Consider the following 24,898-nt stretch of genomic DNA (forward strand, 5'->3'; position numbering starts at 1 on the left):
TATCTATCTATCTATCTATCTATCTATCTATCTATCTATCTATCTATATACATACATACATATAATTTTTTCCCTCTAGCTATCCTAATACTGACAAAGGTCTCATGAGTTACAAATATCATCTTTCTATGCAGGAATGTAAACAGTTCAACCTTAATAAGTCTCTTATGATTTCTCTTTCCTGTCTACCTCTTCATGTTCTACTCGAGTCTTTTATTTGAAAGTCAAATTTTCTATTCAGCTCTGTTTTTTTCATTAAGAATGCTTGAAAGTCCTCTATTTCACTGAATGACCATTTTTCCCCCTGAAGGATTATACTCAGTTTTGCTGGGTAGGTGATTCTTGGTTGTAATCCTATCTCCTTTGCCCTCTGTAATAATATATTCCATGCCCTGCAGTCCCTCAATGTAGAAGCTGCTAAATCTTGTGTTATCCTGATTGTGTTTGAATACTTGAATTGTTTCTTTCTGACTGCTTGTAATATTTTCTCCTTGACCTGGGAATTCTGGAATTTGGCTACAATATTCCTAGGAGTTTTCCTTTGGGGATCTCTTTCAGGAGGAGATCGGTGGATTCTTTCAATTTCTATTTTGCCCTCTGGTTCTAAAATATCAGGGCAGTTTTCCTTGATAATTTCTTGAAAGATGATGTCTAGGCTTTTTTTTTTTTTATCATGGCTTTCAGATAGTCCAATAATTTTTAAATTCTCTCTTCTGGATCTATTTTCTAGGTCAGTTGTTTTTCCAATGAGATATTTCACATTTTTCATTCTTTTGGATTTGTTTTACAGCATCTTGATTTCTCATAAAGTCACTAGCTTCCAATTGTTCTATTCTAATTTTTAAGGAAGTAGTTTTCTTCAGTAATCTTTTGGACTTCCTTTTCCATTTGGCCAATTTTGCCTTTTAGGGCATTCTTCTCATTGGCTTTTTGGACCTCTTTTGCCATTTGGTTAGGCTATTTTTTAAGATGTTATTTTCTTCAGTATTTTTTTGGGTCTCCTTTAGCACATTATTGACTTGTTTTTCATGATTTTCTTGCATCACTCTCAGTTTTTCCTCTACTTCTCTTACCTGCTTCTCAAAATCCCTTTTGAGCTCTTCCAAGGCCTGGGACTGATTCATATTCTTCTTAGAGGCTTTGGATGTGGGAGCTTTGGCTTCGTTGTCTTCTTCTGGTTGTATATTTTGACCTTTTTTGTCACCAAAGTAAGATAATATAGTCTGACTCTTTTTGTGCTGCTTACTCATGATCCCGGCCAGTTACTTGAGTTTTAAATTCTTTGTTAAAGTAAGAGTCTGCTTCCAACATGAAGTATGTACTGTCCCAAGCTTAAGGGGTTTGTACAGCTGTCTTCAGAGGTAATTCTAGGGACCTGTAAATTTTCAGTTCTTCCAAGGTGCTATGATAAGGGCGAGGTGTTTCCTCTCCACTGCCACAACAAGCTCCACCACGCCAGCGCTCCTCCTTGCCCTACGACCACCCCTCAGAACTGTGACCAAGTTCCAAGCACCAGCAAAGCAAGAGATTCCTGCCTCAGCACAGGCAAAGAGATCCCTGCAATCCCCCTCTGATCAGCCACTTGATTCCCCCTTAGTCTGTGGGTCGGAAGCTCAGGAGGCAGCCGCTGCCCCAGAGGCCACGCTGGGAACTTGGCGACTGAGAGCTAGATTCTCTTTCACCGCAGACACAGACTTTTCCCACTGACCTTCTAAGCTGTCTTTGGCGTTCGTGGGTTGAGAAGTCTGGAAACCACCACAGCTGACTGCGATTCAGTCCTCTGAGGCCTGCTCCAGGGTCTCTGTGGCCTGCTCACACCAAACTGTGCTCCTCTCCCCATCTGGCGCGATATACCTTTCCAATCAACCATCCAGGTTATCTTAGGCTGGAAATTTGTTTCACTCTGTCTTTTTGTGAGTTCTGCTGTTTTAGAATTTGTTTAGAGCCATTTTTTTTTACAGGTATTTGGAGGGGTTGGGGGGAGAGCTCAAGCAAGTCACTGTTTTCACTCTGCCATCTTGGCTCTGCCCCCTATTTTTCTTAATTTTAACAATATTATTCTCTATTAAAGTCTTACTCTGTAGTAAAAACAAAGGGGATACCAATTGGTTGAATTGCTGAATAATAAATGGAATGCTATTATGCATTAAAAAAAAAAAACAAATATGAGGGCAGAGTTAATATGGTGGAATGAAAGTTAGCATTTTTGCCCAGCTTACCAAAAAGACCTCCTCCCCAACAACCTAGGAAAGGTGTCAGACTGAATTTTTATGGGGACAACCAAAAGAGTCACAGTGAGGCATTTTTTTTCCAGTCCAGAACAGCTTGGGAAGATAGAAAAGTCTATTATCATGGGACAGGGGCTCGCCAGGAGCACGGCACAGTGTCAGTGGTGGGGAGGATTCAAGCTTCCCAAGGCTAATAGTATGGTTGAGACTGAAGACTAGGGCAGGAAAAACAGGGCAGAAAGAGATCCCAGGAGAGCCCTGAACTAGCGCTGGGAAAAAGAACAAGTGTCAGATGGTAGCTCTGTCTCCTGTTACTTATTTCTGGGTCACAGTTCCAGGGAGGAGAGAAGTGACTGTGAGAGAAGAAGACCCTGGAGCAAGGAACAGATTCCAAAAACTTACCCATGTGGCTCTGAGCCCAAGAGTGAAGGGGAAACTCTGTTCTAACCTTTGGCCACACACATAAACCTGCAATGTTGCGGTGGAATAACCTTGTATGTGGTTTGTCCTGCACTGCTGAAGACAATCATGACATCAGGAAGATAATGCCATGACTGGCAATTGAATCAGATTTGAGCGAGGGAAGGCTGTGTAGTCACCAGTCTCATTTTCTCCTCCAGAGCCATCTGGGTCCAGTGGTCCACTATAGATCAGGGCAACTGGAGATGGCCCTAGAGGCAGTGGGAGACCTTGGGCTTTTTAAGCTAAGGTTCTCACTTTGCCTGAAGCAACACCCATTCAGTGATCAGACCAGTTGAAGAAGTAAGGCAAGGTGGAGCAGCTAAGTAGCTTAGTGGATGGAGCACTAGCCCTGGAGTCAAGAGGACCTGAGTTCAAATTTGGTCTCAGACACCTAACATTTAACCAGGATGGCCCCTTTAAAATAAAAAACAACAACAACAAAAACTAAAGCTGGAAGGGGAAGACCCTCAGGGTTGCTGGCTGAAAGAGAAACAATTACTATTTGCATTTACTCTGAGCCCTCAGGGCCAAGGTGACCCTTGGGCAGGGAGGGATCTATTTTTGGCAAACCCATGAGACAAGGTGAATTGGGTTTAAGGCATGGTCTTTAAGAAAGAAATCTATCCAGTAAACCCCAGGATAACTAGGTAGGTTTCAGCCATCAAAATTTACCTTCCTTTGGGCAGAATACCATCAGTATGGAGAAATAACCAAGGCAGGAGACCAAGACCAAAAAGGAGTAGCAGTTCCATTGCTCAGAACCTATAGAACTTCTCAGAGGACTCACAGTGAAGGAAACTAGCAGCATTCTATTGAAACTTAACCACACACAATTTAACAGACCCAAACAATGGTCAGAGAAACTCAAGACATAAACATAGAAGACAATGTTTGAAAACATCTACAAGAAGGCCTCAAAGAAAAATTCAGATTGTACACAAGCCCAACAAGAATTCTTAGAAGAGTTACAAGAAAGAGATTAAAGAGCAAAATAAAAAGATTTTAAAAACTAAATAAGAGCAATAGAGGAAAAAAAACTGGAAAAGAAATTAGAGCCCTGCAAGAATGTTATGAAAAGAAAATAACCAGCATTGTAAAACTGGTATAAAACACGACTAAAGAAAATAACTTCTTAAAAATTAAAATTGGCTAAATGGTAAAAGAAATATAAAACCTCATTGAATATAACAACTCCTTAAAAATTAGAATTGACCCAATGGAATCTAATGACTCTATGAAACATGTAGAAATAATAAAACAACATCAAAAGACTGACAAAAATAGAAGAAAATGTGAAATGTCAGAAAAAAAAAACTGACCTGGAAAATAGATTGAGAAAAGGTTGTTTAACAATCATTGGACTACCTGAAAGCCATGAACAAAAAACAAAACAAAACAAAATAAAATTCTATACTTCATCTTTCAAGAATTTATAAAGGAAAACTGCCCAAAGCTCTTAGAAACAGAAGGCAACGTAGAAATTGAATGAATCTACTGGTCACCTCTTAGAAAAAAAAACTCTCAAAATGAAAACTCTACAAAATATTAGAGCCAAAACCAGAGCTCTCAGGCGAAGGGAAAAAAGTTGCAAGGAGGGCATAAAGAAAGAATTCAAGTACCAAGGAACCATAGTCAGAATTACACAAGAATATCCTATCCAGCAAAACTAATATAATCCTATAGAGGGAAATGGAAATTTAATGAAATAGAAGACTTTCAAGCAGTCCTGATTTAAAACAAACAAACAAACAAACAAACTAGGGCTGAATAGAAAATGTGACATTCAAAAACTAGATTCAAAAGAAGCATAAAAAGGTAAACATGAGGGATAAATAAAGTATTAAAAAAAGTTAAATTGTTTATATTCTTATATGAGGAGAGGATACATGTGACCCCTCAAAATTTTATATTCACCAGGTATTAGAAGGAATCTATGCAGAGGGTCTGGATATGATTCTGTTCTGTTGAGATGATCTCAAAAGAAGAATAGAAGGGTGGGGAAAAGGAATGCACTGAGATAGGTTAGGAATAGAGAGGAAGAATATAAATGGGGCATGTTAAAAAAAAAGTTTATACAATGGAGCAGTGAGGGAGGGAATGGACAATACTTGAACCTTACTCTCATATGAACTAGTTAAAGGAGGGGAAAATATATGGGAAAAAATATACATAAATACAGTGGGCTACAGAATTCATCGTACCCAACAGTGAAGTAGCAGGGAGAAATGTGAAGAGAAATAGGGAAGGGGATAGATGGCGGGTACATTAAGGAAGACAGTAGTCAGAAGCAAAACAGACTCTTGAGGAGAGGACATAAATAAGAAGGATAAGTATAAGAGAATAGGATGGAGGGAAATACATAACAGCAATCATAATTTTGGATGTGAATAAGATGAACTCACTCATAAATTCAACAATTCAATTCAATAAATACTAAGAGCTTACTGTGTGTTAGGCACAGTACTTAGGGATGGGGATACAAATGAGAAAAAGAAGGTCTGTGCCCTTAAGGAGCTTATAATCTAACAAGGAAAGACAATGAACAAAAAGAATATGGAAAAGGGAAGGCACAAGGGGTACCAGGCACAGGGGCATTAGGTTCTATGGAATTCAAACAAAACAGAGCTGCAAATGAAGTAGAGAGTTAAGCTAAAAAGTCCACATCCCTGCACTCTGTAAAGGGAAGCTTTGGGAAAAGTTTAGTGCTCTGCCCTCCTGCCTTCCAGTTAGAGTGGAGAGGAGGTTGAGGGAGATGGGAAGGCATTGAAAAATGGAGGAGGAGATCAGACTGGATTAGAAACAAGAATCCAACAATGTGGGGTTTATAAGAGAAACACTTGAAACAGAAAGACATATGAAGAGTTAACATAAAGTGTTTGAGCAGAATCTATTATGCTTAAGCTGAAGTAAAAAAGGCAGCAGTGGCAATCTTGAACTCAGACAAAGCAAAAGCAAAAACAGATCTAATTAAAAAAGATAAACAGAGAAACTATATTTTGCTAATAGGTACCATTGACAATGAATTAATATAAATACTGAACATATATGCACTAAATGGCATAGCAACCAAATTCTTAAAGAAGTTAAATGAGTTATAGAAAGAAGTAAAGAGTAAAACTATGTTAATGGGGGGAGGCCTTCAATTTATTTCTCTCAGATGTAGATATATTGAACCATAAAATAAATAAGAAAGAAGTTAAGAAAATGAATAGAATTTTAGAAAAGTTAGATATGCTAGATCTTTAGAGAATATTGTATGTGAACAGAAAGGAGTTTACCTATTTCTCATTTGTGCAATTCACAAAAATGGATGATTATTAGGGCATTAAAAACTTCACAAACAAACGTGGAAAAGCAAAATGTTAAATGCATCTTTTTTCTAACCATAATGCAATAAAAATAATATTTAGTAAAGAACCTTTGAAGCATAGATTAAAAATTAGTTGGAAACTATATAACAATTCTAAAGAATGAATGGATCAAAGAACAAATCATAGAAATAAACAATAATTTCATTAAAGATAATGACAATAATGAAACAGCATACCAAAATTTGTGGGATGCAACCAAAGTCTACTTAAAGGAAATTTATATCTCTAAACTTTTTCATCAATAAAACAGAGAAAGAGAAGATCAATGAATTGTGTAAGCAACTAAAAAAAATAGAAACATGATAAATTAAGATTCACCAATCAAACATCAAAATAGAAATCCTGATAGTGCATGGAAAGATTAATAAACTGAAAGTCAAGAGCTCTCTGAACAAATAAATAAAACTAGGAGTTTTTTTGGAGGAAAAACACAATAATAAATACATAAACCATTAGAAAATTTGATTTAAAAAAGAAAAAAGGAAACAAAATTACCAGTATTAAAAAAGAAAAAAAAGTAAATTCACAACCAATGAAGAGGAAATAAAGGCAAATATTAGGAGGTGAAGTGAACAGAATCAGGAGATCACTGTACACAGTAACAACAATGTCATAATGATGATCAACTGTGAAAGACTTAACTATTTTGATCAATACAATGATCTAAGACAGTTCCTAAGGGCTCAATGAAAAAATGCTATCTACGTCCAAAGAAAGAACTGATGAACTCTAAGACAAATTGTTATAGTTCCCTCATTTTATTTTTCTTACTTTTTGTGATATGGCTAATACGGAATATATTTTGCATGATTTCACATGTATAACTGATATCACACTGCTTGCTTCCTCACTTGATGGGGGATAGGTAGAAGGGAAAAAGAAAATTTGGAACTCAAAATAATTAAAAAAAATTTTTTTTTTAAAGTTTGTGCTTAGATTTCAGGAAAAAAAACCTGGAAAGATGTACATGAACTGATGTAAAGTGAAGTGAGCAGAACCAGGAGAACATTGTATACAGTAACAGCAACATTGTACAGTGATCAACTATTTTTGAACTAGCTCTTCACAGCAATACAATGATACAAGACAATTCCAAAAGACTCAGGATTGAAAATGTTATTCACATCCAGAGAAAGAACTAATGGAGTCTGAATGCAGATTGAAGCTTACTGTTTTCACTTTCTTTATTTTTTCATGTTTTTTCCTTTTGTAAACTGTAATATATATATATATATGTATATGTATATGTTGCTAATTGTTTCTTCTTGCACAACCTGGCCAATAGGGAAATATGTTTTACATGATTGTACATATATAATTTATATCAAATGGCTTACTGCCTTAAAAAGGGGGGAAGGGAAGGGTGAGAGAAAATTTGGAACTCAAAATTTTATAAAAAATGAATGTCAAAAATTGTTTTTACATGTAATTGGAAAAAATAAAATATTACTTTAAAAAGTTTGTGCTTCAATACAATGATCCAAGATAATTCCAAAGTACTCATTATGGAAAATGCTATCCATATCCATAGAAAGAACTGATGGAGATTGAAGCATACTATTTTCACTTCATTTTTTTCATGTTTTTTTTTTCTTTTGGTCTGTTTCTTCTTTCACAACATGACTTATATGGAAATTGTTTTATATGATTGCACATATATAACCTATATCATATTGATTAACATTTTAGGAAGGGGGAAAGGGAAGGAGGGAGAAAATTTGGAACTTATTTTTTTAAATGAATATTAAAAATTGTCTTTACATGTAATTGGGAAAAACAATTTTTTAAAAGTTTGTGCTGAGCCCTACAGGAAAACAGAAGAGAAGGGGATAAGGAAGGCAGGATGATAGAAGGCAGGGCAGGATGATAGAAGGGAGGGCAGATTAGGGAAAGGGTATTCAGAATGCATGCTGTCTTGGGGTGGAGGGAAGGGAGAGATGGGGAGAAAATTCGGAACTCAAAATCTTGTGGAAGTGAATGTTGAAAACCGAAAATAAATTAATTAATTAATTTTAAAAATTAAATTAAATTAAAAAGTCTGTGCTTATAAAAAAGAAAAGAAAATCATGGGACACTGACTATAAAAAAGAAAGAAAGAAAAAATATGAAGAATTCAGATTAACATGGGAAGACTTGTATGAACTGATACAGAAGTAAGCAGAAAATATAGACACTGACTAGAATGCTGTAAACAACAAACATTATGCACTGGTCAAATTCCAATTAATTGTAATGACCAACCTTAGCCTTAGAGAACAAATGATGAAACACACTTTCTTCCTCTTAGTAAAGGTGGGGGACAACAAGTGCAGAATATTGCATCAGCTGTCAGATACAGTGGATCTGTTGCTGGGTTTTGCTTAGCTCTTTTTCTTTGTTAGAAGGATGGTTCAGGGATGGGGTAGTACTTTGAGAAATGATGCGTAAAAACAAAAGGCATTAATAAGGCCTTTAAAAAATTACTTAGAATCTGAAAAAAATCAAAACAACAAAAAAATGGGTTACCCTGATGTCTCATCATGTTGTGGTAATGATCCTAGGTTCTAGAAGGCCTTGCCAACAGAGAAAATACCAAAAAAAAAAAAAAAAAAAAAAGCAATAGTTTTTAAGTGTGAACTGTATGTTTGCTATCCAATGAACAGCCTAGCCACCTTCAGAGAAGTTCATCACCAGGATTACTGTATGCTGATGAATTCTGGAAGACACACAGAAACTCGAACTTGGGTCATCCTGTCTTTTAAGTCCAGAACTTTTTCAACTATCCTCCTCATCTCTCTCAAAGAATGGGTTTCAATCACTGTACTTTGAATGAGGGAAATCAGATTTTCAAGTCTGTGCTGACAGAGGTTGTAAAGGGGTTGCAATCTGTACAATCAGAGAAGTAAATGAAATAATGAATCCCCGAAATATATATGATGTTATGCATTGCTATTGATTTTAAAATACATATATGTTAGCTGATTTAGCATTATAAAAACTCTTTATAGAATTTTATGACAACAAAGGGAAAAAAAAACAAATTCAAATGGACCAAATGTATCTTATCACTTGAAGTATCATACAAAGCACTGCATGCAGGTTAAACTCTAACCTTAATTTCTAGCACATAATTGAAGCCTATGGAATTCATATGTAGTACCCAAGAATAAACTAATACATAGAATGGCATCACCAACAAGTTTTGGTGTTACATTCTAGGATTAATCTTACTCAGTGGCTAAGCCTGCTGGGGAGTCCCTAATACCAGTTTCAGTGATGATAAAGTCTCAACCAATTGGGATGGAGAATGTGGTAACTACCCTCACAGGGGAATAAGGACTAGATCTATGAATTCATTTCTACAGTGAGTTTCTGATTGAGAAAACCTCCTCTACCAATGCAAATCAGCACCTTCTCTACAATTTTTAGTCTTAAAGAGTTTCCTAGAACACCGAGATGCTAAGTGATTTGCCCAGGGTCACGTGGCCAGTATGTGTCAGAGGCAGAACTCAAATACAGGTCTTCCCAGCTTCGAGGCCAGCAGTCCCTCCCCAAAGTTCTGCTAACAATTTCCCTTATGCAACAAACTAATACCAAGTTAAGGCATCATTTGTTTGGAGATTCAAGTTTGAAGTCATTCTAGTTCAATTATGCTAATAATGATAATAATAATAATAGTAAAAATATTTCTGTAATGCTTTTAAGTTTAAAAAGTGCTTTACATATATTATTTCATTAACCCTGTGATGTAGGTACTACTGCATTATCCCTATTTTACAGTTAAAGAAACAGATTAAGGGAGATTAGGTGACTTGCCTCAGAATTACATAGTTAGTAACTAATTTCCTGAGGTAGAATTTGAACTTAGTCATCCTGACTTGAAGTTCAGAACTTTATTAACTATGCTACCAAATTCTCTCATGGCATGGGTTTCAATAACTGTACTTTAAATAATGAAAATCAGATTTTCAAGTCTGTGTTTGCAAACTTAGAGAATTTTACCCCTAGATATACCCCCTTCCGTGACTTTTATACATTTTTAATGTACAAGCCCTGTTAAACATCACTATTCATTCAGCATCCACTGAATGCATTGCATAGAATGCCAGGAGCTATAAGAAAAAGGTATAATTATGTATCAGAGCAATATGGCTTTTGTCCTTGATGAGCCAATAAGCAAAGTCTAGGTAGCTTTATATATTTTGGAGTAAGTAGAGAAGGAAAAAAATCACCAGAAGTGTAATTCACCTTCATACAGATTTCTGCTCAGCCTGCTTATTCTATGACTATAAATTTTAATCAAGAAGAAAAAAAATTCTCTGGAAAACCCTCCACTTAAAAGATTTTGTTTAAGTATGCAAATAGATGCATGGGGGGAGGGGCATAATGTGTGGCAGTGATTCAGGATTTAGTCAGAATTAACCGTTCAGTAGGAAAGCAGGTGTGGTGGTTCAGTCAAACCAGAGATTTCAGTGACCTCTAATTCTGTTAGAGGTTCTTGGAGAACTCATTCTCAAGTGGTTACAAGTACCACCCTAGGAAATGACTCCTTGAATTCTATCTCTGAACCTCACTATTCACCTATATGTTAATATCATTATTCCAATAACCAAATATTCTTTTTAAAAATTTATTTATTTTTAATTTTCAACATTCACCTCCAAAAGATTGTGCGTTCCAAATTATCTCCCCATCTTTCCCCTACCCCCTCCAAGGCAGTGTGCAATTTGATGTAGGCTCTACATATACATTCATAGTGAATCTATTTTCACATTAGTCATACAACTGAAATTTTTTGACTTGGTTGTACTAATATCACATGTTCAAAACTCTCATCTGAAAGAGATATCATTTTCAACTATCCCACAGGAGTTCATCTAACTACCATTCTTCTAGTCCTAGTTGACTGAAAAAGCCTTGGCCTCAACTCTGATATGTTTTTCTCCTAACTTGATCTGAAGTCAGTTCTCACAAGTGGCCACCATACAACACCTGACCAGCTACGTCCAGTCTCTTCCACCTAAAAACTGCCCAGAGGCTCTCAAAGCTTCCTTAAGCAGGAAGCAAGAGCATCCTCCTTGATCACACTAAGTGATAGAAATTCCATACTTCAGTGGACCTCCTCAAAGGTATTTTCTGAACACTAATGGCATTACATAGAGATATGTTATCAAGATGCTCCTGAAAGGGTGATAATACTAGAGAGCTGTCATTTAATGGGTAACAGAGTCCTACAGAGTATGAACAAGTGATTTTGGCTATTCTTTTCTGAACCCAACATTCCAGTTCCAAATGTAGATGAACTAGATGTTTTGAGTGAGTAGTATTTCAGATACCAGCATCCAGTTATTTGTTTTTAGTTTCTTTATTCCACTTGAACAAAATCTTAAAAGAAACTGCTGGCCTTCTAGCTTGTCCTTTTTGCAAGCTTCTACGCTAGACTGTGCGTATGTGGTGGGGGACGAGGAAGGTGACAAGGAGACCTGCGTGGTGGGAAAAGGAGTAGTTAGGAATTGGCCCAACTGAAGCAGATGATTTCAACTAAAAAGAGGCAGATGAAGTTAGATGGACATAGTGGGCCAGATATGGAGGGTCATTCATATTCTATTGAAAAGTTTAGATTGGAACCATTTTGTCCAACCCCATGAATTATTTTGCTGATTCTTCTTTCATTTTAAGATTGTAATAACAACAATGACTTCAGTGTAGGCTCATCTGTTTAACTTGATGCTTTCCTAACAACACATCCAGTTTGTTTAGAGCCAGAAAGTCCCTCTTCCTAAACAATTCCTGTTAGGCTTTTTTTTTCCTTCTTCTTCTTTTGGCTAGGCAATGGGGTTAAGTGACTCACCCAGGGTCATGCAGCTAGTAAGTGTCAAGCGTCTGAGGCTGGATTTGAACTCAGGTCCTCCTGACTCCAGGGTCAGTGCTGTATCCACTGCACCACTTAGCTGTCCCCCTATTAGGCTTTTGTATAACCTTACTCAACTCATTCAATCTTTGGGAATTCCTTTTTTTTTTGGTTAAATATCACAATATATTTAAAGTGTTTTGTAAACGTTCAGGCCCAATATCAATGACAGCTACTATTACATCAATATTTCAATGGATTTGTGAGATCATCAATATGAGTATTCCTTTCATCCCTGCTGATCACAATCCATCCATATCTTCTCATTCTGTGCAATTAATATCTGTGTTTTCCCAAACTTCCTCCAGACAGAATCGATACTACTGCTGTTATTATTATTTTTATTATAGTGGTGGTTATTATTATTGTTAGCATTACTACTTTGGCTGTATGGGTATGGTCTAAAATATTTCATACTGTACTCGTTAGCAAATTATTTTCTAATCTTAGGTATTCAGCAAAAAGATCCAACTAAATACACTTCTTTGTTCCTGTAATTTCCCACCTCTACCCCCTAACCCAAGGATATTAATGGAGTGGCTAATAACATTAACTATATTTTGCCTTTCTGAACAGAAATAATATTATATTAATTAATATTTCTTATAGTTTTTACTGTGGCACAAAAGCAATAACTTCAATTCATCCTGTAATCTATAAAAAAATCCATCTTCCCACCCATGCTCCTACCCCCATCTATGTGTTTATGGTCTAGTTCAACATCAAAGGAACCTGATCATTAATGTGTATTTAATAAATAATATGAGCACATTTCCAATTTCTTGGAAGACCTTATTCACCACCACCACCAACTTTTATTTATACCTCATGCCCCCACAGTACACTATTCAATGATGACTACCAGTTAGTAGTACTAATAATAATAATAGCCACCATAACAAGGGGCATTTTTTTTTGCCAGTCTTCACTTCTGAGGGCATTTCCTCAATTAATTCTCCTAGGGTGTATGTACAGGAGAAAGAAAAAAAAACAAAAACAAAAGGTAGAACTTATGTTTCTACTTCTTTGTAGTTTTGATGAAAGGTTTTGTAGAAGAAGGGTTTTATATTATTAATTTCCACAGGGATCGGAATGACCCGTCTGTCTTTTGTGATCCGAGTTTCCAGATCTCTTCTGGCCTTGATGAGATTTTCCAAGAGTCCCTGTCAGCACACACTTCCCCAGCTAAGCTGCCAATGCAAGTCCTTTAGCTCTAAGCTTACTTTTAGAATTGAGATTAGCCTTGAAATCCCAAAATGTGAATGGGATCCATCATATACTCTAACCCTTTTCTAAGTAGGGCTGGAAAACAGGTTAGTCCTGAGTACTCATTCCTGCCCTTAAGCCAAGTTCTATGTATGGAATTCATGGCTGAAATCTAACTTTGTGATAAAAACAAATTTTTTATTGCCAAACTATTTTTTTAACAAATGTTATAGTTTCTTGCACATAACAATAAAAAAGTTTAAATAGATGAAGAAAAGTTTAAAGGGTTGAGTATCTATTATAAAACTGGCTATAAGTCTCTTGCAGTTAAAGTAGAAAATGCAAGGTGAGGAATAATGTTTCTGTTTTAGAAATTGAGGTCTCTTAGATGAGATCTCTCTACATAGGGTTGGATTTTGGCAAAAAAAATCTCCAAGGTCTTGTCTGAGTTCTCTGCTTTTAGGTGAAAGGCAGGCACATATATTAAAAAAAATATTTTGCAATACAACTTTTACCATTAGTCAACAAGTAAGGGTCACTTATCTGTACCCACAGTTCTCTGAAGAGAAATCTAACAAAAACAGATCACTTCTTTATTCACAGGATCACAAACGCAGAACCAGAAGGAACCTTGGAGATCCCCACTGAATCCAATCCCCCTCATTTTACAGATGCGGAATTGAAACACAGAGAGGTCATATGACTAGTCCAGGGTCACACAGGTAATAAGTGACAGCTCAAGATTCAAGCCTAGACCCTCTGGCTTTACACCTAGCATTCCACCCACTGCTCCATGCTGTCATAAGTTCATTTGGCAACATTCAACATTTGTTCAGCAAATATATACTAACAGACTATTTCATGTGCAGAACACAGTATTAGGCACAAGATGAGATACATAATTTAAATAAGACTCAGTCCTATCCCTCATGGAGTTTATAGTCTCAGTGCTTGGCACAGTCAGCATGCTGACTGACTGACTGATTTAGAGGATGGTGATTCTCATCTCTAGTTTCTCAATACCCTCATTTATATATTGGTATACAGTAATGTTAATGACTTTAATTAAATATAAGGCCTTCAGAACTTTTACTTGGGGTGGGGGGAGAAGGTGAAGAGGGTGAAGTAACCATAACCAAAAAAAAAAAAAAAAAGAAGGAAACAATTGCTTTCTGTAACTCCAAAAAGTTAGAAATTACCAAGGGACCTAGAGCTTTGAAAGTGATGGGAGCTCTGCTTAGACACTGCCAGAGGCTTTTCTAGTCATCTCCAGGGGCTTTCAAGTAATCATCTTAAAAAAAAAAAAAGAAGGAACTTCTTTCTTGGTCTTTCTGAGAAATCTTGGGTCATTAGATTTCTATCTCTTACTGGGAAACTGAGAACTCCATTACCATCCACAATTAGCACATTATTGGCACTCAACAAATGTTTAGCTATAACAAAAGCAATAACAAGAATGCCTACTAGTATTGCTTGGGATCAGTAAGAGCAAGAGAGCTCCCCGGGGTGACTGATCTGCTGCAAGGTTACAAGTCCAAAGAATATGAAAGGCAGAGCCCTGGTGTAAAGCCCTGAATACACACTTTCATTATGGTTTAAAGCATCTGAATTATAACACGTAGGTCTATTTATTAAAAGGAAAAGCTTTCTTTGGCATGGGATAAATTAGTGCTCCAGCTACAGCAAGATGTTGTTTAATACAAAGGACATTTCTCTAATTCCTTTCAGATCTCAGTTCCACAGCTGAGAAGAGTTTGGTGTGTCTATTTCTAAATGGCATGACTATTATACAATCCCCTTTCTTCAGCTGGCATCAGAATGATATTCTCATCCTCTAGGTCTTCTGTTCTTTACTTCCACAAAGCTGAGGAGGCAAAAACACTGCCAGCCTCATCCAGCTTTTCATGGAAAGCTGGCATTCTGAACTGGCGCCTAAATGCACTTTCAGACTGTCCCCAGAGACAGTAGTGCTTTGAGGTGAATTCATAACATTAAGGCCAACAAAGACGTTAACATTAACTTTCTCACTTAACAGAAAGAAAGAAGTCTACAGCTTACTTATCGAGTTCTACTTGTGTGAGCTCTTCTGTTCTCTGCTCCCCAGTGACAATGGCCAGTTCATCCTTCAATTCCTGGATTTCCTTTTTCAAACGTATAATAGTCTACAGATGGCAAAGCAAAACAGTGAGTGAAAAATCCAAACCTTCTCAGAGTCTCAGGCTTTGAACTTGGTAACAAAGGATACTACTTTAAATAAAGACTATCTTAAAATTTTCCCAATACTAAAATTAAAATGATTTTGAAAATTCAATAGGCTTTTAATTTTTGCTCCCTTTAAAAATACACTGCCTAAGAAGCCATGAATAGTGAAAAATGGTAGTCAGTGGATGGAGAAGAAATTATTTGACTCATTAATTCTATCTGTAGTTCTACAAAATTTGCATTAACATTGTATGTTCTAATCTTTATTAAGAGGAGTCAAACCTATTGGCAATATTATGTCTGTCAGCAAAATAAAATACAAAAATCAAAACCAAATGTTCATAATTGTTGAGATGTGAATGATCCCCTTTCCTGTATGGCACTATAGCTGCACCTGATTTAGGTCCTGGGGCAGTCATGATGCATTCATGCAAATGTAACCTACTGTCTGACTCCAGCCCTACTCTCTATACATTCATTACCCAGTATCTCCTTAGGTCCCAAGGGTGGGAGATGAATGAAGGCAGGTTCTCAGTGATCTCAGATATAATAATACAAGATTGACCCTACTGTTGATTTTACTATGTTGTTTTTTTAATTCATTTATTTTTAGTTTTTAACATTCACTTTTATAAGATTTTGAGTTCTAAATTTTCCCTCTTCCCTCTCCCCAAGATGGCGTGCAATCTAATATAGGCTTTTTTACTATATTTTTAAAAAATAGATAATAATCCTCTCATGCACATAAAATAAGTGTTTGGGGGCTCTTTGGGTGATTAGAGATTTTATTTCCAGTTCCTGGCCTGTCACTTAAAAGATAGATAGATAGACTATAATCAATTTAACCACTCTGAGCCTTTCCTCACTTGCAAAGAGATGATAATACTTGTACTATGTGTCTCACAGACTTGTAGTGCTAAAAGCCCATATAAACCATCAAGTACTAAATAAACACCAGCTATAAATACTAGTAACATCAGTGTTAATAGTAACACTAATAATATTTACTCAGCCTTGTTTATTTGTTTTACCATAGAACTTGCATACTTGAATACCGGAAGTATCTTATGATTTTAATGGTTTAAGTCCTCTCCCCACTGAAACAATGTCCTTAGCAGATGGTTTTTGAAATTTGTTGTTACCTAAAATTTTATTGCCCGTGGCCAACACAGTCATAAAACTCTCTAACTTAGATAGAGGCTGATCCTCCATCAGCAGAAATACAGGTCACCATCGGGCCTATACTTGAAGCCTTTTCATTTCAGCAGGGCCCACCAGAACATATGTCTTGCTCATATTGCCTTCACGAACAGAGGGAAACTTCCATTTCAGCATAAGACATCAAGTAGGATTTTAGTGGGGGGTTTCACTCGAGTTTCTCCCCTTACTTTGTGTCTCAACCCTTAGGGTACCTAACAATAAGTACGATGTCTCTCAAAGGCTTCTCTTCTCCAGGTAAACCCTAACAAGTCCTTTAACCAATCTGTATATTTCACAGTCTCTAGTGCCCTGGTCACTCTGTTCTTAAAGAATCTTCTTAAAACAAGCATGACATTCCAGGTATGGTATGACCATGGCATATGGTCACTGTCCTTGATTTGGAAACTATACTTCTATCAATGTATTCTAAGATCACACGAGCATTTTCCTTCATCCTCTGAATGAAAAATTTTAGGAGAGGAGAAAATATTAACAATAAAAAGATAATTAGGAAAACAGGAAAATTGACTGACCTAGGGAAGTATTTCAGCTTACCCTCCATTAAAGTACTACTTCAATGACCTACCATGCTACGGTTATGTTCCTGAAGCTAATGAAAGCTAGGGGAGAACAATCTCCTGAAGACGCTGCAATGTTATCAAGGTTTCAAATAAAAACCTACATGTCTGACATCTGATAACCAGCTTAAATCTGGAAAGACTCATCACTGGATTGGCTTAGTATGTATTTTTAGCATGTAATCTACAGAAATCCTGATTTGAGAGATCTCATACTGCTGGTGGTGTATGTATGATTTAAGGGTCCACCTTATTCCCAAAAAAAAATGAAGGAGCAAGGTGCTACTGGAGAAGATAGCTTGTAGAAGAAAAGCATTTGCCATCTAAAGTTTGGTCATTTGGTGCAAGTAAAACATCCATCTCTGATATAATAACAAATGTTAAACATTAAGTGATGTTTTGTAGAACACTCTCCAAATGCATAAAAGAGAAAATTAGGTGAGTTTTGTAGCCAGGTCATGTTGCTTCTCTAGGTCCAGCCAGAACATATGTCTTACTCATACTGCCTTCAAGGACAGAAGATAAACTTCCACATAAGCATAAGCACTTCTTTTTTTTTCTTAAAGAAAAAGGTTTTTAAAATTCAAGATCTGTTATTATATCATGAGGAGCCACCAACCACCAATTCCTAAAAACTATTCCTAAAGCAAACCTTTACCCCCTAAAAAAATTTCCTAAGATAAATAACAGAAGAGCTATGTAAAGTATGGTTCTCTTTAGTAATGACCATTAGGATTTCCCATGACTTTATGAGCTTTAATAAAAGGAAGTTAATTATAATTATCCCCAGAAGGTTAAAGTAGACTAAGACTAAAACTTGCATATAAACATAGCTAAGAGGAATGACTCATCATGAAAAGCAGCAGCAATCTGTTCAGCTCTATCTTTTTCCCTGAAGAATGACAACTAAAAGCTTCTTACCAGTCTAGGGTCAATCTCTTCATTGAGAACAGCTTCATTCTTTATGAGGGCCACTCGCTGGGCAAATCTGCAAGTTGATATAGATTCCTAGAGAAATAACGTATCTCTTTAAAATGTCATCATTGATAGGGATTTTCTCTCTTATTCAAACTTTATTTTTGCAAATAGCTTAAAACACATAACCAAAATATGACTGAATGGACCATGTGGAGACAAAGCTAATGTATTCATTTTCATGAGGTCCTTGATCTAGAGCAGTAGTCTCCAAATATTTTTGATAGCTCACCCCATTGGAAAAAAAAAAACAACTTTGAAGCACAAACCCCCAAAATGTAATTTTTTTAATTTATTTATAAATTATACACATGGCTTCTGGTCTAAAATTATGTTTACCATGAAACTGACACAAAACTAAAAAGGATGAGATAAAATGAAATATTTTATCCTAGAGTCAATAGGGAACCATTGGAGTTTACTGAGTAAGAAAGTGACAAGGTCAGACCTAACACTAGAAAAACCAATTTGTTAGGAATGTGGAGGTGAAACTGGAGAGAAGAATTTAAAACTCAAAAGCTTATGGAAGTGAATGCTGAAAACTAAAAATAATTATTTAAAAAGAATATGTTTAATAGGAATGTATATGTAGAGCCTATATCAGATTGCATGCTATCTTGGAGAGGGAGGTGGAGAAAATTTAAAACTCAAAAGCTTATGGAAGTGAATGTTGGAAACTAAAAATAAATTAATTAACTTTAAAAAAAACATCAGCTAGGTGGTGCAGTGGATAGAGCACTGGCCCTGAAGTCAGAAAGACCTGAGTTCAAATCCAGCCTCAGACACTTAACACTTACTAGCTGTGTCACCCTGAGCGAGTCACTTAACCCCAATTGCCTCACAAAAAAAAAAAAATTAAGTGACTGGAAATATGGTGGTCCCTTGACAGGGAAATTTGGAAAAGGGTTCATTTTTTTGCGGCGGGCGGGGGAAGAGATTATAATTAAGTCTGTGATCTGTTGCAATTCATCCATGCCTGTGCACCCTATGTGACATCAATCAATGTCACCCAAAATGAAAAGCACCAGCTCAGAAAGAGGAAGACTGGGACACTGTCTAAAAGGGAGAGGGAAGAGTGGGAGAGTTTAGAACAGGGATCAGCATACTACATGTGGATAAATCCAGTCTGCCGCTCAAATATAGTTTGCTAGTCTGCTTTTGTATAGCCCCTAACAACCGTTTTTATATTTTTAACTAAGTTTTAATGTATTTTTCAGTGTAAAAAAATATTCTTGGGTGGCTGGCCCTACAGAAATAGGCAGAGGGCAGGATGTGACCCTAAGGAAGTAGCTTGCTGACCTCCATTTTAGCAGAAAAATGATGAGTATGATTGTATTAGAAATAGTTGCTATGCTTAGCTATATTGCTGAGGACAGTTGTCATCTTAATTTCCACCCTTGGATTGGTTGGTAACACCCCTTTTGGGGTCAGGTCATGCCCCCCTGGATGCACCTACACCCACCATGGAGACCACTGTTCTAGATTATCCATCATGATGACTGTTTCTATTTTGTTTTAATAAAATAATCATCACACACTGAATGGAAGAGATTCTGTTGTTCTAAGTGGTTACTAAAATTGGAATCCCTCCTGATCTGCTGCATTAAGAGAAGCATTAAAGAGCCACTATCCTCCTACTGATCTTTTCAACCAACTTCATACATATTATAATCAGTCAACTGCAAAATTTCCAAATGTATTGGGGAAAATATTGCAAAAGCAGCATGTCTCTCTACTTTATCTTAGATTAGATGTGTAAGATGGCCCCAGGATTCAGAAGAAACTGCACCTGAGAACTGAGAGTCAGGAAGGATGAAAGTCAAGTGCTGGCTCTGAAATGTAGGAGCCATAAAATAGGATTAGCAGTACTTAGACTGTCTACCTCACAGGATTGCTATGAGGATAGGTAAACCTTCAAGTAAGTACTATGCAAGTCTGAATTACTGGAATGCATTCTACGAGGCCCTCCTCTTGTTCAGAAGCTTCCTAGTTTTGCATGTTTCCAAGTGCTGGAGATTGCGTGCAGGCCAGACTGAACAGTGGCTAGTGCTTGAGGCACATGACATGTAAATAACCTGCTGGCTATACCAGGAAATCCTGGGTGGAGAGGCAATCTATGTGGGCCAGATCACTCTGGAGCAGTGCCTTTAAACCACCTAGAGTCTCAGTAACCAGGGCTGAAGGCAGACAGGACCTGGTAAGACAGCAACTCTCTTGGTCCACTGACTGCATGAACTAATCCGGCAGCTATCTTCTAGAAATATAGGAAGCTGAGTAAAAAAGATATTTCTCAAAATGAATACAAAATAAATGATTATAATTTTCTAGTAGGGTGACTAGGATGTATATAAATAATCGAGAGGCTGATTTCTCAGGTCACATAACAAGTAGGTAGGTCCCAACCCTACAGAAAAGGCAGAAATCCAACTATGACTCCTCAAACTCACTCTACCTGCTAACAATGTAAACCAAGCCTGAGATTGCTGATAGGAAGAGGCCACATACATCTATATTCCTTTTTTCTAACGACAGCGTAGCAATCATGGTTGTCATGCAGTTTCCTCCCAAGCTGTCCCTCAGTACGTTGGTCATCATGGAGTTTCTATAGGGAATATGGGATCGATGTTTCTCTGCAAGGGCAATTATAACCTGTGATGAAGTATAACAGCATTGGCATTATATTAGCCACAATAAACAAAGTATTGAAACAAACTGACCTGTGATCTCAAAGAATATGCAAAAAAATTAACGCATTCACTGCAGCAACAACAGCATTTAAGAATTTCTTATACCTACTGTTCATTAAGACAACAATACATATATATATATATAAATATAAATAATAAAGCATTAGCTTCTTCTGTGAAACAATGCAAACATAGCACTGAGAATCTAGCATATCATTTGAGTAAAAGAAAGGATAGACATGTATATCCTCCCCTATAGCCCAAGTTAGATGCTTCATGTGACATAGAATTGACTCTGGGTTCTTAAAGATTATGCCAGTAAGTCCCAAGCTCTATCAGGCCTAACTAAACTAGAAAAACACTGAGTACAGGCCTGGGATGGATTTTAAGCCTATCATCCTAGGACCAATCTAGAGGCTCATTACCAGAGGATTGACCACCATATAATCAATTATTTTTGACCACAGCAACACATGAAATAATCTGCTGTGGATTATAATCGGTGCTGGAAACAAGACTATTTATGAAGATGAAATCATAGACTGTTAAAGTATATATGCATATACATGTGTTGTTTTATAATAATAATGATGATGATGATGATGATGATGATGATGATGATTAGCATTTATATAGTACCTGCAATGTGCCAGGTAATATGATAAGCATTTTACAGATATGATCTCATTTGACCACCACAACAAGGAGGTAGGTGCTATTTTTATCCCCATTTTGCAGTTGAGAAAACTGAGGCAAACAGAGATTAAGTGATTTGCCTAAAGTTACACAGCTAGTGAATATCTAAGGCTGAATCTGAACTCAGGTATTCTTGACTCCAGACTCAATACTCTATCCAATGGGCCACCTGGCTGCCTCTGAAGGGCACATAAGATGCATTATTATCATAACAGGAATTAAAATATGTAGTGAAAGAAGGATCCCATTCCATCCAATTAGAATATAACTTCTCTGAGGGCATGGACTATGTTGGCCTTCCTTTGTATTTTCAATGCTTTAGTATAGTGTTCTAGCCTGGAAAATCACAGGGTTGGTGAATGGAACAGTAAGACCATCCATTAAACATACCTTTTTCAGAAGCAATGTTAATGTTGATTTGATTTCAACTCCCTTAAATAGAAAGGGTTGTAGAGGGGATAATGGGGGCATGAAGCAAAGGGATGGCTTAGGGAAGTCAGGAGCTGTGAACTTTAACATTCATTCATTCAAAAACAATCACTGAATGTCTCCTATAGATAAAGCATTACACTAGTTTCTTTGAGTACTAGAGTACCACAGGGCATTTTTAATCACATGGATACATGATAATATTGTAATACAGAGTCTTTTCTGTCTCTACTAGAAAATTAGTTAAAATCAGCTGTGAGAAACTGACATTTATTGGCTTCAAATTTGGACAATTATTTCTTCTTCACATAAGGCAATATATAATAATAATATGTTATAATTTCACAGGACAGTAAAAGTTGGCACAAGACCTATTAGGAATATAAGATTTAAAGCTAGAAGGGACCTTAGAAATCATTTAGTTCAAACCCCTCATTTTACAGATAAAGAGGTTAAATGACTTGCCTAATGTCATGTAGGCTGTAAGTAGTCGAGTCTGTATATATTTGTGCCCCAGTACTTGAAACATATTCCTACAGATTAGCAGATAAATAGCAGATTTTTATCAAGAAAAATATGGAGAGCAAAAGCCCATATTTTTTAATTTTCCTTTCCTCATCTCAAAAGACTAGTTTGGTTCAAGACTCAGCTCAGGTGTGCGGGTTTGTAAATTTAGTTCAGTCCTAAGCAACCTTCTGTCCAAAATAATTAGTTCTGGATCTGACCTTAGAGCTAAGGTTAAATCAAAGATGGTCCAGGAGAATACTACACAAAATTGGACAACCTTCCCCCAACTCCCCACTGAGCAGACTGAAATCTTTGGGGTGGTCTAAAAATAATATACCCTTTATAGATGGAATGAGGGCTGGTTTCATTTCTAGCAGACTCAGGTCTTCCTAAATAGAAAAGAAAATATGCTGCCTTTTTAGATGGTGGGGTTTAGGGATGGGTGGGAGGTAACCATAGTAAACAAGGAATTCTTTCCAAATTTCACCCCTATTTGGTGCTTACATTTACAAATATGAAGCTGAATGTTTTAGAAAACATCCTGAACTTACTAAATTATAAACTACTTGAGGACAACAATTATATCATATTCTTCTTTCTTTGCCCAGTGCACTGTACACAGCAGGGAATTAATAAATGTTTGCTGAATTTAGTTTAACTCAGTTTAATCTCAAGACAGAATGAAACCTCATACTATATTTAAAATTTCTCAAAACTCTGCTTGAAATTGATAACTTTATTATTTAATGATTTTTTTAATTTAAAAGCTCACAAGGGTATGGAAAGTTATCCTCTGAAAATGGACAAAGATTAGGAGTGGTTACAATTGGCACTAACAGCCTTCATTTTTCTCCCACACATTATACATCCAATGGAAGTCAAGTAGAAACAAATGCTCATTCTCTTAAAAAAAAAAAAATCCCACGTGTGGAATAGATGGTTGAAATCTACCCTAGCTTCTGATTTCTATAGAGCTAACGAGGAAAAACTTTCATTTTCGCAGTGGTTTCTCACTTGATGTTTGTGCTGATAGAGTCATAGGTCACACCAGGGGCACTGTAGGAGGTTCACAGTTAGAACAAGTATTTATTTCTTCATTTCTTTTTCTGTCATTGACTTACAATTTCTGGGGCCAAAATGTACCCTGCTATTGTGGCTTAAAAGTGTTTTTGAGGAAACTTTTGGAAAAAGCAATGCATTTATACAAGGAGAACTCTAAAACCAACAAGATTCTGGCAAACAGAATGCTATTTTCTTACAAACACAATAGGGTGCATTCAACTCTCAAAAGGACTATACTCCTTTAAGCAGGTGTGAGGTCTCATACACATAACTAATAGGACAATCACAATTGTGTATAGAACCAATACAACAACAGAAATGCCTTAATAGTGTATTTCTCACTACATCTATTTCACATGAACTGGAAACTGAGACTATAACTAATATAAGGAGCTAAACTAAGGATTAGTGAGGCCTGCAATAGTATACTATAAGAGATTCCCTGATTTAAAAATCATAAAATGTGGTATTACCTAAAGTGATATCCATTATAGAAGTCCTTGTAGTCCATGATTACTTTATTGAATTCCATGATTAATTATCCACTCTTTCTTCTTTTTATCAATTCTCTTTCACTATCACATACTAGCCCCACCAATTCCTCATCTTCTCTTCTATATATTTGCTATCTAGCACCTATGTCTAGACTTCCCCACAGCTAACTAACCATTAACTTTAACACACCTGCTATTTTCTTCATAGCTTTTTTTATCTTTCTTACTGTGAATCTTTCTCACCCTCTCTTACATTACTTCTTGACTTTTACACAGTCTTTCTTAATAGTGTTTATATATTTGCATATGATTTGCAATTATCAACAGCAACAAAAAATTTGACAAATAATCCTTAAGCACCAACAATGCATTCAGCATTTTGCTAGGGTGTGGAGGGAGATACAAAGATAAATAAAATAGAGTTCCTGCTTTATTCACAACTTAGTCATTCCCATTGTATCCCCAGCATAGCATACTGCTTGCCACATTGTAAAATACATACAAAATGCTTATTAACTGATTATCTGCACTAAGGGAATCAGAGTCCTGGGGGTGGATATTCTAGAAAAGGGACAACCTACATGCAAATAATTGAGAGTTAATTACATGTGAGTACATATGACAGCACATGTGAATAGCTATGTAAGCATATGTCCTTCTATGATCAATAGGAGAGGCTAAGAAATCTTGTTGATGGGGAGCTGTTTTCTCTAAACATGGAAACAGGTTAAAAAAAACCTGGTAATGAAATGGAACCCCAAAGGCTTGGAAAAAGATTTTAGGGATAGTTGACAAATGCTACAGCTGAGATCTGTGTTGTATGAGGTGAATGCCATTAGCATCTTTGGATGAAGAGGTATGTGTGTGAGTGTGTATGTGATCTTCGCTTGGGAAAAGAAATAGTTTCTCTT

At 36.4% G+C, this 24,898-nt stretch overlaps 1 protein-coding gene across 2 annotated transcripts in view; it reads right to left on the reverse strand.

Moving 5' to 3' along the window:
* Nucleotides 1-24,898, reverse strand: part of LOC114053477 (kinesin-like protein KIF6) — a 451,087-nt gene that overhangs the window by 276,402 nt on the left and 149,787 nt on the right. Inside the window, exons 8-10 of one of the 2 annotated variants that reach the window (XM_027876575.1) lie at nucleotides 20,618-20,761; nucleotides 18,059-18,145; nucleotides 15,216-15,319 (exon numbers count right to left, since the gene is read on the reverse strand). In XM_027876575.1, the coding sequence (XP_027732376.1) occupies nucleotides 15,216-15,319; nucleotides 18,059-18,145; nucleotides 20,618-20,761 (335 nt within the window). The remainder of the gene's footprint in view (nucleotides 1-15,215; nucleotides 15,320-18,058; nucleotides 18,146-20,617; nucleotides 20,762-24,898) is intronic. The other variant, XM_027876576.1, reaches the window with a different exon arrangement.

The sequence above is a fragment of the Vombatus ursinus genome, unplaced genomic scaffold (genome assembly GCF_900497805.2).
Source record: "Vombatus ursinus unplaced genomic scaffold, bare-nosed wombat genome assembly UNPS02014811.1, whole genome shotgun sequence".
Classification (NCBI taxonomy): domain Eukaryota; kingdom Metazoa; phylum Chordata; class Mammalia; order Diprotodontia; family Vombatidae; genus Vombatus; species Vombatus ursinus.